At 43.5% G+C, this 18243-nt stretch overlaps 1 protein-coding gene across 4 annotated transcripts in view; it reads left to right on the forward strand.

Moving 5' to 3' along the window:
- The window catches only part of RPAP1 (RNA polymerase II associated protein 1), a 43914-nt gene extending 32488 nt beyond the window's left edge, over positions 1–11426 (forward strand). For 2 of the 4 annotated variants that reach the window (XM_062577613.1, XM_062577614.1), the window contains exons 19-25: positions 1487–1682; positions 2654–2803; positions 3294–3436; positions 4674–5478; positions 7616–7792; positions 8564–8620; positions 9405–11426. In XM_062577613.1, coding sequence (XP_062433597.1) covers positions 1487–1682; positions 2654–2803; positions 3294–3436; positions 4674–5478; positions 7616–7792; positions 8564–8620; positions 9405–9560 — 1684 coding nt within the window. In that variant the 3' untranslated portion in view covers positions 9561–11426. Of the gene's footprint in view, positions 1–1486; positions 1683–2653; positions 2804–3293; positions 3437–4673; positions 5479–7615; positions 7797–8563; positions 8621–9404 lie in introns of all 4 variants that reach the window. The other 2 variants (XR_009958614.1, XM_062577615.1) reach the window with 2 other exon arrangements.
- The last annotated feature ends 6817 nt before the right edge of the window (positions 11427–18243 follow it).

Below are 18243 nucleotides of genomic sequence, written 5' to 3' on the forward strand. Positions count from 1 at the left end.
TACTGGGTCCCATCCTGTTCAACTCTTTCATCAGTGACGAGGATGAGGGGACAGAGTGCCTCCTCAGCAAGTTTGCTGATGATACCAAGCTGGGAGGAGTGGCTGAGACACCTGAGGGCTGTGCTGCCATTCAGAGAGACCTGGGCAGGCTGGAGAGTTGGGCAGAGAGGAACCTCCTGAGGTTCAACAAGGGCAAGCGCAGAGTCCTGCACCTAGGGAGGAATAACCCTAGGAACCAGTACAAACTGGGGGCCGACCTGCTAGAGAGCAGCTCTGCAGAGAAGGACCTGGGAGTGCTGGTGGATGACAAATTGGTTATGAGCCAGCAATGTGCCCTTGTGGCCAGGACGGCCAATGGTCTTCTGGGGTGCATTAGGAAGAGTGTTGCCAGCAGGTCAAGGGAGGTGATCCTGCCCCTCTGCTCAGCCCTGGGGAGGCCTCATCTTGAGTACTGTGTCCAGTTGTGGGCTCCCCAGTACAAGAGAGACATGGAGCTACTGGAGAGAGTCCAGCGTAGGGCTATGAGGATGATCAGAGGGCTGGAGCATCTGTCCTATGAGGAATGGCTGTGAGAGCTGGGCCTGTTTAGCCTGGGGAAGAGAAGACTGAGGGAGGATCTTACCAATGTGTATAAGTATCCGAAGGGAGGGTGTCAAGGGGATGGGGACAAACTCTTTTCAGTTGTCCTGTGTGACAGGACAAGAGGCAATGGGCAGAAATTGAAGGACAGGAAGTTCTGCCTGACCGTGAGGGGGAATTTCTTCCCTGTGAGAGTGATGGAGCACCGGACCAGGTTGCCCTGAGAGGTTGTGGGGTCTCCTTCTCTGGAGATCTTCAAGGGCTGCCTGGATGCAACCCTGTCTACCATGCTGTAGGTGACCCTGCTGAGCAGGGAGGTTGGACTAGATGATCTCCAGAGGTCCCTTCCAACCTTACTGATTCTATGATTCTGTATTTCCCCCATTACTGTTCAGCAACATGGTACAGTCTGTAGTGGTCTTGCCTGCACAGACATGGTATGCCAGGTGTGGACCCTGTAAGTAGTGCTGATGTGTGATGTTCTAGGTAAAAGCTGGCCTTTTGGTTTTGCCTGCTGGTTTATTTTTGAAATGTCCTGAGTAGGCGAGCAGCCTAATTAGCTTGGATTACATGTGCATATGGGAAAATGTGTGGGTTTTCTGTTTGTCTTTTTTAATCAAGGGCCTAGTGCTTTCAAATGTTTGACATCAGAGATGCATCAGTATTTTTGCATGTCAGGAAGATTTTAGCTTAAGATTAGAGTTCATCACAGCTCACTGGCATAAGTTTGTATGGCAGTAGTAATAATCTGACTAACTATGATACTAGTTTTTCTTACGTACAGTTGCTGGGGCTTCCATTTGACTGCAGCGTGTGGCAAGGTACAGACAGTAACGTTCTTGCAAGAGAAACCTTCAGTGGGATGAGTGCTCTTTGACCTGATCTCTCTCTTTCTCTATTCACACAGGCCATGTTCTGCTTTGTGCAATCCTCTATCCTGTGCCCCAGCACCGGAGTCTGTCTCCAGCATTGTGTCTTTGAGTTGTACTGGAGGCAAACCTTCCCTGAGCCTAGTTGGCTCCAAGTCACCCTTCCCCTTCCTCACTGCCCTCCTATTTCTCATCAGCAGCATCACTCACATTCACAAAGGGCTAATCAGTAAGGTGAGAGTTGACTTTTTCACTAGAAGTTCAGTGTGAATGATGATACGCTTAGGAGGGAAGTTAGTATTTGTATCTTCCCAGGCTTAAGAGTGTTTTTAATAGGACTAAGGCAGAAGTGTTGTGTGGGGTGGGTTTTTTTTATTTTCCTTTGCTTTTTTTTTTAAATTCAGAATGATCAAAGTGCAAGAGAGAAATACTTCCCATCTTCGGAACAAGCGGAACTAGGACCCGAAAAGTTTTTGTCTTTATATTTCAATATCCAGTTGACAGTGGGAAGCTGCAATTATTTCAGAGCAGGATAGTGAAGAACAATAATGTGCAAAGGATGGATTTGTAAAGAATGTTGAGATCTTAAATAACTGGGTTTTGGCCTCAGCCAAAAAAATAAAAATAAATAATAACAAAATAATGACAGGGGTGAAGGGGAGGGTGTTGAAGACAATATAACAAAGAAGAATGGAATAAAATTAAACCAGAGAATAAGTACTTTAGTGGCTGAAGAGGTTTCTTTCTGCCTCTAGTTGCCCTGAATTTTCAGAATAATAGTGTCATGGAGCAGTGCAAACTCTGGAGAAGAAATGACAAAACACCCTAGAGGAACAGAGTGCCTGGCATAAACTTTCTCAAAGCCTTCCTCTGTGATCTGATGTTGAATTAGCTGATCAGTCACTAATAAAGTCACCTTACTAGATAAGAGAAAAAACGCTTAAGCCACTGCCCTGACTTCTGCCAAGCACTATGGAAAATGTAGACAGCAAGTGCTGGTTACTTAAGGAAGGGATGGTCATGACGGATATGGGCAAGCCGTGAGGCAGAAAAGGGGATATTTATCAAGCTACTTCCTTTTGGAGTAGCTGATAGGTGTTCCTATGGGAGAGGATAGGGGGCAGACCTTGGAGAGGACTAAGGTTTATTTTCTTCCAAGCAGGGACTGTTACTAGTATTTATCTCCACTTCTGATTCCTCTGTAGTACAGCTCTGTGCTGGGCTTCAAGGGCTTGAAGGATTATCTGCATATGAGCTGGCAGACTGGACCTCCCTCTGTAACACCTTCATCTGCGTGGATACTGCGCCATGAATATCATCTACAGTACTTCGTGTTAACGTTGGCTCGGAGAATGGTATTCTTGTTAGTCCTTTCATTTCTTTCATCTGGTAATTCACTTTGCCCTCGCCTCTCCAAAGGGTTAATGCATCAAACTGATGACTGGTCCTTGCCTCCATGTTCTTTCTCATACCAGAAGTCTGGTGACTCTCCAGCTGTCTGACTATTCTGCCCCCATCAGCAAGTAATATCTTCACTTTATGGTTACTGATGTGGGGGCTTAAATCCAAAATACTTCAGATGGCAAAATTATATTTTTGCCTGGATATGGGCTTGAGTGAGAATAACATTTTTAGCAGTACGCTGAAGAACTGTGCCTGACTGTCTAGGACATTCAGGGGAAGGAGAAAGATCTCCATATGCATGCTAGACAGTCTTGCAGTCTGCCTCAGACTCTCACTTCCCAGTGAGATACATGTCTTGACTGACTCTCCTCTCCTTGTGATTGCCTTGTTAACAAATGGCTTGTTGCTTTTATCTGTTGTTTGGTTTTGTTTCCTGTACAGGCAGGCACTTGTCCAGATTATGCCCAGCATGCCTCACTCCATCACTGCATTGCCATGGCATTGCTAAGCCGTCTGTTGCCAGGGAGTGAACATCTGGCTCATGAGGTCCTATTGGATCTTGCCTTTAATCCAGAGTTTTTTCCGTAAGCTTTGCATTTTTTCCTTTTGTGGTCTTGGATATAGGAAGACTTGGGAAAGATTAAAAAAAAATGGCATTACAACATTGTAAAAGTTTTTGGCCTTTCACAGGGCCTTATTGAAATCTGAGATACTCCACGACATATTCTCCAGTCACAGAGCCTTCTGGTTGGACTAGCATTGCGGTTGCACCTTTATCTCCAGCGTAACAATTTTGAGAAATGCAACCAATATCTTTTGATCTCCTCTGTCGCAAGAGTCCTATGACCCCTGATAAAACTGATGCTTACCAAGGCCCAGCATCCACTGTCCTGAGACTAGTGAATACCAAACTGAGTCTAGGAAGCAGGTGAAAACCTGACCTACTCTGAAGTTTACTAAATCTTCCTCTCATCCTTAATATACAAGTACATGCACACATTGTTTTGCTGTTTGTTTTGACAACAGCTGTGTTTTCCACCTTGACCTGAAGGAAATCACAGGCATCTCAAATGTGAAATCTCGCATACTTGGCTGAGATGATGATAGTGGTTTATTTTATTTGTCACAGTCTTTTTGAAACTTGTCATGATACACCCTCTAGGAGGCTGGACAAAGGCCCTGCAGGGAGATATTAGACTACTTCAGAAGATTTTCCTGTTTCAAGGGAAAGTGCTTTTTGCAAAACAAAGAAAAAAACTCTCTACCACTGTAGCCCTACTATTTTGTAAGAATTTGGCAAGTAGTCTGTGACTGTGGTCAGTCTCTGATCTGAGATTGTGGCATATGGGTTTGACCTTCCCCTCTAAATTCTGGTTACCAGTCTGTATTGTTTCCCTACCCTTGCCAGTACCAGCTGCAGAGCTACTGTTGTGAGAGTTGTCTTATTGATGCATACAGGCCTTTTATGATACGCAGTATTTCACCTCAGTACCCTGACAGCTATGTTGATAAGTAGGCTGTTGCCCTGGACGGGGGATTGCAGCCTCCAGACCAGACTACTGGCATTGTGTGGAGGTTTTTTTTGTGGCAAGGGCTAAATATTGATAACTCCAAATGTAGTTCTGTGAATTTCCTGTGGATACGAACAGAGCTGATGCTTTACAGCAACTCGGTATTATCCCAACTGAATGCTGTAGAAACTGTTGGGATTTCTATTCGTACTACTGTCCCTGATCCAGGGAGATGATAGTGAGGAATTTGGTGGTGGTGGTGGTGATTTTTTGTTTGTTTGTTTTTAAAGGACGGGTGTTTATCTTGCAGTGAAGGGAAGGCTGGAGGGCCAGAAGCAGCTGACTTCTCTGATATCCTGCACCTGGGTACCAGTGCCAAACTGGCGCAGCCTGGCTCTGCAGCAGCGTTTTTTTCCAAGCCTACGCGTGGTGTCCTGCTGAGAGAATCATACCAGAATCTGCGTTTCATCCGCTCCTGCTACCTTTCTCATTTTGTTCACTTACAGCCTACCCTTGTGCGTTCCCAGGCATCCTACCAAGGACAGAATTACCTCATCCAGTCAATGCTGCTTCCTGAGGTCAGAGGGCCTATCCTGCCTTCAGACTGGCCTTTCTTGCCCCTTATCAACCTCTACAATAAAGTGACTAATGCAGAAACACGGGGAGCTGTGCTGAACTCTCTCCCGCTTGATCTAGTCAACACTGTGACCTGGAACTTGCAATGGGTCTTGTTATTGGAAACCTGGCGTGCTAAAACCCTTCAGAGCATCCCCACTGCTGCCAAACTTGCACGGCTTATGTGCGTCTTCCTCACAGGAGGTGACCTCTTTCTAGAAGCACCAATCCATTGCTACACAGCTGCTCTTCTCTCTCTCTATTGCCAACCCAAAGCACTGGACTCCCTGAACTTGGATGCTCCTCTCCCTGGTTTGGCTTCGTTCCATGATCTGTACACAAGTCTCCTAGAGCAGTTTGAAGGTGTCTCCTTTGGAGATCCACTCTTTGGAGCCTTCGTTCTTCTACCTCTGCAGAAGCGTTTCAGCGTTCATCTGCGGCTCTCTGTCTTTGGGGAGCACACAAGTATCCTGAGGGCACTGGGAGTGCCACTTCAGCAGGTAACCCTGGTTTAGAACAGTTAGCTGGCACTTCTCATCCGTGGGATACTGTACTCTTGACTGTGTTTCTCCAATCTTGATTTCGACATCCTCCTAGCAGTACTTCTCCTTCCTTATCCCTCATTATCCAGTAGAATAATCATGACTGATTTATTTTTACAATGTCCTTATTGTTCCTGAGGAATGTAAAATGAAACAATGATGGAAAGTAATGTTCTTTTGATTTAGGGCTATGACAGCAGTTGCTGGTACTTCCACATAATTTTTGTTGTTCTTTTTATTTTAAAGTAGCATGATGAATTGTAACCCTGGAAAACAGAAGTCCAGTCCACAAAGGTGCAGGCCCCCTATCACATAATCCTTTTCAGAATCCTGTTGAACTTTGTTTTGAGAGCAGATAGTGTGTATATGTGGAGGGAGTGAGTTGCAAAATTGTTTGCAGCTTCCAGTGGAAACTATCCTACATCCTGCTTGATCTAATGGCTGGCAGCCACCTTCTAATATATATATGAAGGGCCATTTTGCACTTATTTTTCTTCCTGCAATGATCTCTCACTTAACTATGTCTTCAGTCTCCCTGATATTAACCTTTCTCTTGCCTGATGCATGGACAGTAATTTTCCCTCTCTGACCATTTGCACAGTTGGTTATTCTGGAGTGCTTTACTGGATCACTCAGCAAGAAAATTTGATCTGACAAGGGCAGGACTACACTTCTTTTGAATGAGCAGAGCACAAGAGACTGAATTTAGCTGGCTTTAAGCTCTGTATCAGTTTCAAAATGACAAAATAGCTGATCTAGCCTGAAGTTTGCTGATGGAAAGTTAACCTTTCAAAACTTTTTTTTCCAACAATTGTGAACCAGCAGGATGAGTCTAGGTGAAATCAGTACTGTGCCTCACCTGGTTGCAGTGTTTTTGTTAGGCCAGTTTTACTATCTGGCCAGATGAGCCTTTGTTTCTTAAGCTATAGAAGTCAAGATCTTCTGGCTGCCTTCTTACGATAAGTTCTCTTGATGATCCCAGTAGACCCTCCCTGTTTTGCTTCTCCTTGTTCAGCAGCCCTGGTCTACTTCCACCAGTATGGAGAGGAGCAGGGCTAAATGCTACCTTCCAGATGAAAGTCTTGATTCTAGATCAGGTATTTCATCCTTTGACTTCAGAACTGTGATATATGTTACAAGGGAGAAAGTTTCACAACTCGTTTTTTATGCCTTGTTTTACAGATTTTCTACCCCCCCACACACACCCCTCACACACACTTTTTTAAAATGCCAGATACTTTGGACAGTGTTTTCATCACTTCGTTCCTTGAAAACAAATTATGTTTTGGAAAATTTGAGCAAGATCACCTTTCTGCTTTTATTTTTTATTCCTGTGTTTTGTTTTAAGTCAAGTTAAAGATGCATTATTAGGCAAGAAATATTTCAGTAATATTTTTTGGTAACCAAAGACTGAAATTTGGTATAGAGGCCATTTTATCATTGAAGACTACTTTTGAATTGAGTAAAATCAGTAATTGTTTTTGATCTCAGAAAGAAGATGCTCTAAAGAGAAATACATAGTTTTAACTCTAGAGAGCTTGCCTGAAAACTGAGAATAAAAATTGTACTGCTGGAGAGGGGAGAAACAAATAAAAACAAGTTGATGCTAAAGGCTTTTCTAATCTAATAATCTAATAATTTTTTTAAAGCTGAACAGTGAAGTCAGAAAATGTCGGACACTTCAGTTAGCGGCAGCATTAACTCTGGTGTATTGAACATAGATCTGCTCTCCCTTTCTGGCTAAACACAAAGGTCAACGTAAGCCTATCTGACATGTTATCAGGATACAGTGGTGTTGAAGTTGCTGTCTCCTCACTTTGAAAGCACTGTTATTACTTGTGCCAAAAGGAACTGCAGTCATGTATCCTGTAAAGCATCTCTCCATAAAGCTGAAGAGGTCTTGAGAATGTTTTGTCCAGAGCATGTCACATCAGTCAGCATGGACAGTAACAGCCCTGCTGCTAATAGAGGTTGTGCCACCAAGGTGCGCTATGTTGTATAGCAGCACACACTGAAACAGTTGAGGAGGGGGACACTAAAGACATGAACTTTCCTTCACACAAACTAATTTTGTCACTGGGTGCTTTTTTTGCAGTTCCCTGTGCCTCTTGAGCAATATACTTTGCCTCCTGAGGATAACCTGAACCTCCTGCGACTCTACTTCCGAACACTGGTTACTGGAGCACTGCGCCACACCTGGTGCCCTGTTCTTTATGTGGTGGCTGTGGCTCACGTGAACAGCTTTATTTTCTCCCAAGACAATACAACACAAGTAGGTAACGGATAGCAGAGCCTCTGGGCTAGAAGCTTTGGGTTTTGCACTTTGTTTTCTCAAGTGTCCAGTGTGGCTTGTTGTGAGTCACTGACCCCTGGGCACCTTTTGCTTGCAAACAAAGATTATAAGTGTGTTTTGAGGACAGTGAAGGTGTTTGAGGTCTGCAGGTGGAATATACCTATGAGAAAGATAGCAGCTCTTGTTCAGTATACCCTAAAAGGCATACATTAATGAGAGCTGATCCTCCATAACCTTTCAGGGTCAGCAACCTTTTGAGCTATTGTACAAAAGGGAAGAATGAGGCACAAAGAACGAGGAATCTCATGACAGACTTGAGTGTCTCAAGCACAGGCTAAGGTGTGGGGTGCTGTCTTCTATCACCTTCTTGCTCACATGACTTACTCCCTGCAGGAGTTAACCAAGCAGGAGCCTTCCCATGGCTTTGGGCCACAGCACTGCTTCCTTGCACTAACACTTCACTCTTGTTTGATACACAGTTCTATGTGATAGTTGAGATGTGAGGTGAGTTTCAGTGATGGCAATGTAAGAACAACTCTACTGACTTCAGTGCCTCATAAGGCTGCTAGTCCGGGAAGAGAGGAGAGAGGTGGAGGATCTAAGTGATAGCCATCTCAGCCTCTTATGGTGGAACAAGCTGTTATTTGGAGTATCGTCATAATGAGCAGAGCATCATCCTAGAGTGCTGCGTGGCTCACAGGCAAAGCTAGCGTTGTGCTACGTTAACCAATGTGTGTGTTTTGTTCCTAGGAGGTTGACACTGCTCGGAAAAGCATGCTGCGGAAGACGTGGCTCTTGGTAGATGAGGTAGGCTCTGCAAAGACCAATTTGTGCCACTGAGACTTTAGTTCTACAAGCATGGTACTGTTAAAGATTTAGCTTTGGCTTTTGAAATTTGCTTTTATCTACATTGCTAACTTGAGAGTGAGAGGAGATTAGTGGCAGGATTTCGACCTGTAATGGCTAAAACTACCATTGTCTAGTTCTTGTTGTAATTTAACTCAGTATTTAGAGCCTGATGACACTGAAATGAATCTCTTGTTCTCTGTATCTGTGCCTCTTGCCTGAGCACTATGTGGATAGTAAGAGATCCTAAAGGTGATTCTGTTGCAACTATGAACAGGAGGCCAGCAAGGATCTCCTTTCTCTCATAATTGGATGCTCTCTTGCAAAAGAACAAAACAGATTTTAAGTTTCTCCTCTTTTGTGTCCTGCCTTATCATGACTTGGAGATTATCAAAGTCTATGTAAAAGTGCTGAGTCACTTGGCTCTTGATGTCTAGTGTCTGCAGTACGTTTCTAGATCCCAGTCAGAACCCAATTTGGACTTCTGACAAGAAGTCAGTATGAGGAGCTGTTGAGAGACCAGAGTTGTATTCAAAAGGGGAAATCTCATGCAAAAAAAGTGACTTTTTTTTTTTCTTGAAAAAAACTCACCTTTTACAGTTCTACTGAGGATGATGCAATTAAACATGCTAGGCACGATGGAGCTGTAGTATTTGGTGTTTTGTAATGTTGTGTGGGAGATGGAGAGAAAACATTAGATACCCACCTTTCAGACATGTCTTATGGCTGCTGTTTCTTTCTTCAGACCTTGAAGAAGCACCTTCTCTACTACAAAATGCTGAATGCAGAGAGCCCTTTGGGGTTTGATCTTTATGAGCAACTCCCTCCTATGCGACTGAAGTACCTGCAGATGGTGACGCAGAAAGAAAATAAGGAGAAGGCATCAGTGCTAGTCTCATAGCAAAGCACTTGTATAAAAGCAGGGCCAAGGGGAAGAATGGAAAAGCTCAGTTCATGCTTCAGTGATGAAAAAAATACGCTTCGTCAGGTAACAGTGTTTTGCTTGGATGCTCTTGGCATCTGTGTAAATGAAGACCTAATAGAATGCTACCAGCCTTGCAGAGCAATACAAGTCTTCTCAAGATATGACAAGATGTGTGTTGTCTCCCCATTCTTAAAGCTGGGACACATTCTTCCATTCTCCTTCAGGTTCTTTTGCTTCTTCCTGGAGGAGGTGAGAAATATGTGCCTGGAAGGCATTGGACTGAATAAAATGAAAGACGTGAAAAAGCTGTTTGGTTCGTTAAAGCTGGAAGTTGTTGGTTCTCTAGAAGATGTCAGTCTTCATCTGTTTTCTAAATGTAGGTCTTTCCCTTGCTTTTTTATGTCCTGAGCTTTGCTTGAATGGTCCCCTCACAAACAGAATGACAACACAAGAGAAGCTGATCCTATGAGTGACTTTTTTTTTTTTTTTTTTTTTTAACAGGTAGTTTCTGTAGGGCAGTGTTATGTGTATGCCATCAGTCACACAGATGTACTACATCAGATCTCTAAGGATGCAATAGAAATAGTAGTTTGCAATGCAGTGGTAGATACAATGGTGCATTCTCCCTTGGCTGTCTTTTGGACAGTCTCAAACCTGCTTGCTTTTCTCTTGTAATTTAGTTACGTCTGTAACAAGATTAAAAAATAATTTCTTTGCAGGATGCTTGGCAATAACAACGCCGCATTAGGAGGGAAAAAACCCAAGTATCTGCTTGTTTAACTAGAGTGTGCATTGATTGTCTTTTCAAAAGAGAGGAACATAATTTAAATTTTAAAGTGGAAGTTCCTAAGTTTAAACTTATATTTAAAAATTGCTAATTTGACCCCACTTCTACATCCTAATTCTGTATTGCAGCCTCAACCACAAGGGCTGCAAGTGTATTGCCCTGAAAAGTTCATCATGAGTGCCAGCTCAAGCTCAATATACTGCTAAGTGCAGTCCCACTGAGGCCAATGTTTCACTTATATCCAATAGTTTTCCCAAAATTAAGGGGAATATCTGGCAGGCTTTTTTGGGGGGTAGGAGAGTTATTTTTTTGAACAGAACTTGCTAAAGTTGATTTGTTCTGTTCTTGTGAATAAACTGTCTTGGAAGGTACAGGGTGATGCTTAGCCTGAAGATTTAAGCTAAGCTCCTGTCTTTATCTACTGCACAGGCCAAGCCAGCCTCCCTCTGAAGAGTCCGTTCCTGTGTCAGCCTTGCTCCAGTGAACAAATTTAAGCTAGCAACTCCCATGGTTGTACTTGCTGTCTTTGCACGAGCAGTTCTCTAAGTGTTCCAGCCCCCTTTGGGTTGCCAGAAGACAGTGTTTCTGGTTTCTCTGCAGCCTGTTCCACCTCTTTTCCTCTGTGTTTCAAACAGGACATAGGCAGAACTGGTGTTTCATTCTAATCTCGTTTTTCCTATTGCAGCTTTTGATCTGCAATATCTCGCAGTTGCAGATCAATATCGCAAAAGCACAAAAGTAACAAAAGCGCAGAGTGGTCAACATTGATTTTCTTAATTATTTTAAAAGTACTTGATGTGATTAAAAGTTCTATTGAAGGCACTCAAGTTTTTGCTTTGTCTGGATGATAACCTCAGCAGTAGTCTTTCAAGACCAATGAATAGAGAGATTTAATGACTCCTGGCTGCTCAGATTTTAGAACAGCCTTCATTAAGGGTTTTGCCATATCCTCTTCTGACCTCTGGTTATAAGAATCCTTCTGCTCCTTTGTGCATTGCAAAGTTGAGTTTTGGAATGTGTACAAGGTGTAAATAAACATTTTGATAATTCTGTAATTTTTGGAACAAAGAATGCTCGCTGTGCTTTTATTTAAATCTTAGAGTTTGAATAGCTCTATATGCAATCTGTCAATACCTTGGGAATGCTACATGCTATAAGGAAACCCATTCATCGTTGGAGCATTGCTTTGTGAGAGAGCTCTTCAAATCAAACACATCCTGTTGGTCTAGTGGTCAGTAACACGGAGTACTGAGTGCTGTGTGCACTTGGGGAAGGTGCAGGATGGAGGTTTATGGGACTTCTCACATGCCACAATTGGGATGGCAGTAAAATCCTATCAACAGATGGTATTTAGGTGTGATGACAGAAGAGGTGAATTTCATTTATTTTGTGAACTCTGGGGAGGGAAATTGCTTTTGCCTGTTTTTGAAAGTCCCGTCTTGTTCTCTCATGCCATCAGTGTATGCCCGGAAAACAGTTACATCTTTTGACATGGAATTCAGCTGCAAGCACCAGCAATGGGAGAAAGAAAAGGATGCCAGATAGCTCTGGAGGCCACATCTGTGTGCAGAACATATTAAGTGGGCTGCATGTCAGCAATGAGTTTTCAAAGTTTGGCTGTGACAGTTTTGTCTGATGCTACAGCAGTCCTAAGCTTTTGATTTTTATCAGGCTTTGGGCAGCTTTGTTTCAGGTTTCTCTGCAGAACACTAGAGGGCATTGCTTTATCTATTTTAAATACAAACTTTTGGGGCTGCATTGCAATTGCAACTCAAAAAACATTAAACCTAGTTTAAATTTTATCTATTTTGATTCTTGTGAATACTTTTGGATAAAATGCAGAGAATCCAACAATTTTTCCATGTGATCGATTGCTAAGGATCATTCAGTGCTTTGCTATCAGGAGCATTTTGGAAAGATACTGGTAGAGTGAATGGAAGCTTAAAACTTAAGCTGAATGCAGTCTGAAGCCGGACTAAAGTGTGCTGCTTCTTTTAATCCCGTTCAATCCTGATCAGAATAACAGAGGAAACAAAGAAAATGAAGAGCTCTGAAAGGTTGATGTGACTTCTTAACTTCTTAGCAAAGGCTTAAGATTGCTTCCAGAAGGACATAGTCCTGCTTAAATAAAACCTAGCATAGGTTTCTGGGGTTGAGGTGGTTCTAACTCAGAACAGCTTAATTCCCTGGTAACTCAGATCAGAGGACAGGAAAATCGATGCTGTCTTCTAATTTGCAGAATAAAAAAAACATCTTGTCAATAACAGCTAGAAGGCGCTTGGTTCCATCCACATTACAGGTGTTAGGCCATGTAGGGACAGTGGGGAACTGTCTTGGGACAAATTCAGCAAGAACTATGCTGGAAGACAGCAACAATATGGTTTTGGAGACAAAGAAGTTGTTCACTGGACTGGAGGTGAGTTGATGATACTTCCTTCTAGTACTGACACTGAGTTGGCAGGTAGTACCATGGGGCTCTCACAGTTATGCATCTGGTAACTTTAATGGCAGTGATAGAGATTTTCTGCATTATATTTGATCTTTATTTCCATTTTAAAAAGGCAGAGCCTTTCTGTCAACATACTTTGTTTAGATTTCCTGCTTGATGGCATGGCCCACTTGTGCTGAGTGGTGGCAGCTCCTAAAGAAGACGCAGGCACCTCAGCAGCTGGCGGTACTAGGCACTGGGGCAGGACAAAGCCTAACAGAATGGAAAGAGTGGGGCAAGGGAGAAATCAAAACAGTACTGAAATCTCGATGTAAGAAGCCCACACTTGTGTGTTTTGCTGTTACGAGATTCGCATGAAATGTTGTATGATTAAAGCACTTGCATTCCCTTGTATTTATTGACCACTTAAGTTTGACAATGGAAGTTGTTAATCCATCTCTAGACTAATGCCTTCTGCCTGGCTATTTAGTATCAGGCAAACCTTAAACACCGTTTGCTGATGAAGTCATGGACAGATAGAACAAGCCACAAGATTTGGGTATATAAATATACTACAGGTCAGACGAATGCATTTATTTTGGTGTCAGACAGAAAATGGAGTAGAGAGGAATGTTAATTCTAGCTTTTGCTTTTTTCTAGATCTGCAGCATTCTTTCATCAAGAAGTGATGCCTCCAGCATCAAATGGGGAGGCAAAGGGGGGGGGGGACAGGACAGGTTTTTCTTTAGCTTACAGAAGCTCATACAAGCTCTCCTTTCACAAAGCTACTGCTCTGATACCCTTGTGCAAATAACTTTACGCCTTTTTTTTTTTTTTTTTTTTTTTTTATGGCATTTTGTTTCTGTTAAGGGTGAGCCCACTGTGAAGAGGCATTTCCAGAGCTTGCTTGTTGCGGTGAGCAATCCTTGTGAACGAGCAGAGTGGCCACCCTTCTCCTCTTTTTTATGGTAAACTTAAGTGGCACAGAAATGCCGCGTGCAGATTTTTTGCCAGTCCCAGTCTAAGGGGCAAAAGAACAGTATAAAGAGTTTAAATTTGAACTGACTTGAAGATCCCTTTTGGGAAAGGACCAGGTGCTAAAGCAGCGCAGCGTCACAGAGAGACTGAAGAGTCCTGGCACTGAGCAGTTCTCATGTGCAGGTTACTAAAGAACAAAAGAAATTTTAGATGGAGCTACACCAGCATCATCGTTGGATCCAGGTCTTTATTTTCTGTCAGGGCAGAGCTAGCAGATGGAGACAGACCTCTGGTTCCAGAGGCCAGGGCAATATTCCTTACCACGTCCGTGAGACCTAATGGGATACTTACCGATTTGTGACTTTTTCTGTAGAGCTCTATTAAGCCCAATTTGTTGAACAGCTAGCTAAGTCCAACTGAGGAACGGATGTTTGCGGGAAGTACTGTATTTCGATATCATAATATAAGCTCAAAGGTATCTGAGAAAGGTGAGGAGCATTTGCGTGTTACGTGCCCTCACCAGTGTAACGTGAATGAGGAATCGAACGTCTGAAGCGATACTTGGCAGAGTGGCAGCTTGTCCCGGCCCCAACAAAAGGGGGGTTATGCGACGTAGAAATGCTAGCACCGTCCAAACGTGGTCACACCTCGTCCACGTTGCAACACGGCAGAAGCTGAGGTTGAGGGAGCAGTTGCTCATTATTCAACACATCCTGATACAAGCCCTCGCTGTGGGCAAAACTCCCCAGAAAACTAGACCGACTAGAATGAAGTTTTCCAGAAAAACTTGAACAGTGGAAGTCTGCCCTGAGCACGTAGGTACTAATTTCCCTAGATGATGCCTTTCCCTTCCAGGGAAGCCGTGCTTCGCTGGCTCTGGGATCGCAGGCGAGGCCTGAGGCCGCAGCAGGGCAGCGCGGCTGGAGCCCCGTGGAACGGGCGCCGAGGACTGCGCCTAGGAGGCACGGCGCCCGCGGGGAGGCCTCTGAGGCGGCGGGGGCTCGAGAGCCCAGGGACGGCAGCGGCCTCTGCGGCCAGGCCCCCTTCGCCACCTGCGGTTCCCCCTCTCTCTCCAGCCTCCTTCCTCGTGCTCCTCTCCCATGCGTTCTCTTCCGTCCCTGCCCTTTACTGGAATTTCTTTCTAGTTTCATTTCTCCTGTGGTTTCTTTTTGCAGAGGCAATTGGTAATTAAACAGTTAAACTAGAGAATTCAGATGCCAGCAATAGGTTTCAGATGGAAGCTCGCATCTCATGGGGTATTCATCTGCACGTCTGGGTAGATGGTAATAAATAATGTGCGTGACATCCCCCTTTGGAAGCCTTACAACAGAGAAGGCTGTAACTTTATTTTTTAATTTAGAGCGACTGCTGTGTAGGTGGTGTAAGCACACTCTGCAGCTTGGTTCTGATCTGTCAGATATTTGATAATCTAACGATTAATCTATTGGGTCTGTCTGCTGAAAGGAAACCTAAAACTTGCATATCAAGTGACTTTGCTTCCTTGTTACCATTTCCACCACAGAAGTGACTTTTCTTCAGTGTTATCAGTTCTACTTTGTCTCACAAATCAATGAGCCAAGGGGATGTTGTGGACTTTCTCAGTGCATGCAAGCTTTTGCTAGTAGCTACACTCACTGCATGAATTCAGGATGGTTCTTAGATCTCAGAATACAGGGAAATTCAAAGAGCTCTGAAGTAATTTCAGGTATCATGTTGCTGGCAGTGAATTGCAGCTTAGGGAGTTCATTTGTGTCACTCCGAAGATGCAACAACAGCCGCACAAGCGTGCTGTGCAGCAACTGCCAGGGAGCGTTATTAACGTTTCTTCGTGAAAAAGCAGCTTGCTGCTTCAGATACCAATATTTGTTTTATATAGATTATCAAAGATAAATGTAGAATGATACCAAAACTTGTCTGCAAAAGTATCATGCATATCTTCTCTCTGACATGCCTGTTAGCTCGCTCGCAGCATGTTAGTTGTACTGCCACCAGGAAGACACCACAGATGGTGGCTCGTTTTTGTTCTTCCTTGTACTGCCTTCCACAAGAGTGATCAGGTTGGGATCAACGATATCATTTGGGCAGGGGCTGCCCTTGCCCTCACCCTTTCTGTCCGCTGATAAAAGGAGTGGGAGGAAAGGGGACAAGGTGTAAAGTCTGCTGGTTTTCTGTGCTGCTGCTACTTTTTTTTCCCCCCTCCTTACTGTTGCATGAACAGTTGAAATATTTATGGAGGAGAGTGTGGGCATGCTGACCATGCTTATTTGCAATGAGCTCTTATCAGCAAATAGTACATTTTAAAGCCATCTCTGAAGCTCAGGTCCCTGGTTAGGGGGCTTCCGCCCCCCAATAGTACAGTCTGCAAGTTAAAAGTAGGACAGCAGAACTTGAGTGTTTGCATTCACCAGTGACTGGGGATGGCTAGTCCTGCTTATCATCAATCAAGCCTTTTCCTTCTCCGTGTGCACTGGTGCCACCAAGGCCCAGCACCGCACTGCTGGCAAAGCTGGCAGGAGTGCCCGTGGGCAGTGGGCAGGGCGCCTCTCTGATCAGCCCCGTCGTCGCCAATATTGTCTTGGGCACAGTAAACTGATTGTCTCCTTGCACGAGTCTCTTTCAGCACCCAAGCTACTCTTGAGATTAAGAAACTATTCTCAATACGCAGTCTAACTTTTCCTTTGAGCTACCATTCTTTGCTTATTGCTTTCTGTAGCTATTTATTTTGGTCATTTCTACAGCTTGCTGCAGATGGAAGAAAGAAGCAATAGGCCTGTAGCTAGTAGGGAAGTCTTGGCCTTTATTAAAACAGAAAATGCAATTTTAGAGTCACATTAAACCCTTGCCAGGAACATTTTCTAAAATGCAGTTTTCTGGTCCAAAATAAGGAGAGAATATGATCCACCCAAAAAAGACCAGTAGCCTGAATTTAGGGGTAGTCTCTTGTGAAGTGGGAGACCCCTGACAAAGCACCCCAGTTACTGGGCTAAGAGCTGCTCTAATGTGGAAGGTTTTCCCAATTTTTTTAATGTTTTCACTTTTTTATCATACTACAATGAACTTAAATGTGAAGGTTTCAAACTTGTACCTGAAATGGAATTCGTATTTTCTGGCTCTGCAGAACTTCTATGAAGAATTACTTGTTATAAGAACAAGAATCTTGAAGTGTGATAAATGCAGTTAGTGGTTTAGTTCGGGCTTCATTTCAGTAACCACATATTGTTTCAGCAAATTGCGCTACATCAATAACTGGAAAATGTTCACACATTCTCCTTGCTGCATACTGAAAGCTAAACTTCACTGATGCCTTTTTAGCTTGCCAGCTTTGCTCCCAGCATGACAGCAACAAGAGTGAGTGAGCATGAGACAGTCCTGCTGAGGTTGTGCTCTCTTGGCTTCGGTGGATCAAGTCTTATGTTTTCATAGAAAAAAATGTCACTGGCTCTTCTTCTGTATACTCATTACAGAAACACACTTCAGAATGAAACTACTCCCCCCCCAAAAAAGAAGCTACATCTGGTAACATTGCGGTCAGATAGACTATGGAGGTAAATCTAAGGAAGACCAGGAAAATCCAAATCTAGTAGGCTTTCTTAGTTAAGGAAACTTGAATGCTCTGCTTTGGAAATAGGCAGGTGAGAACATCTCTGAAATCATCTGCAGATTGGCCAGATCTTTTCCCCAGGGAATCTATTCTTAAATTTTCATGGGAGTAGAGTGATGGTATCTGTTTAGTAATGTCAAATGATCATGAGAGATAAGTGCTGTAAGTAACCATAATTGACCACTTCTTTGATAATGAACTCTCCTTTTCATCTAACTGCAAGATAACAACATAGTAGCCTTGGCAGATAGTTGTGGTTGGAGAAAGCAATTCAAAACACCAGCCTTTGCTGTTGGTTACAGAGATGCACCCTGATCCAAACATTCTTTTATGCCTACGCAGGTGTGCTCCTCTAGTTAAGATACTGTGTCTCCTGAAGCTCAGTCCTTCTGGTGATGGAAGTGCTTGTCCCTTTGCATTTTTACTGTAGTAAAAATCCCATGCTATTTTACTACTGCGTGCGCCCTCAAGATTTTATTACTGCTTTATTCCCCAACAGGTAAGTACTGACCATGTTGGAGACCAGCTCCTTACTAAAGAGAATAGTTTATGCTTCTGTTATGTGGTTTTGTTTGCTCTCTCATCCATGAGCCAACCCTGTAGATTTCCATATTGAGTGTTTTCTCCCCAAGGAGTTTTGGGGCCCCAGTGATGCCAGTTTCAAAGAAGTTTTGAAAAGAGACGTGTTAATGAGTCATGCCGGGTGCAAGCCAGGAACTATACTTTGGACAAACCTGTATGTTTCCTTTAATGCCTATCATTGAGCCCTATCGTTATGTTTTGGAAATTGATAGGTCTGGATGCCTACAGCTTCGCTTGCTAACCATCTCTGTGTTCAGTGGCCATTATCCAAGTAATACTGAGC

Source organism: Rhea pennata, chromosome 5 (assembly GCF_028389875.1).
Source record: "Rhea pennata isolate bPtePen1 chromosome 5, bPtePen1.pri, whole genome shotgun sequence".
NCBI classification, from domain to species: domain Eukaryota; kingdom Metazoa; phylum Chordata; class Aves; order Rheiformes; family Rheidae; genus Rhea; species Rhea pennata.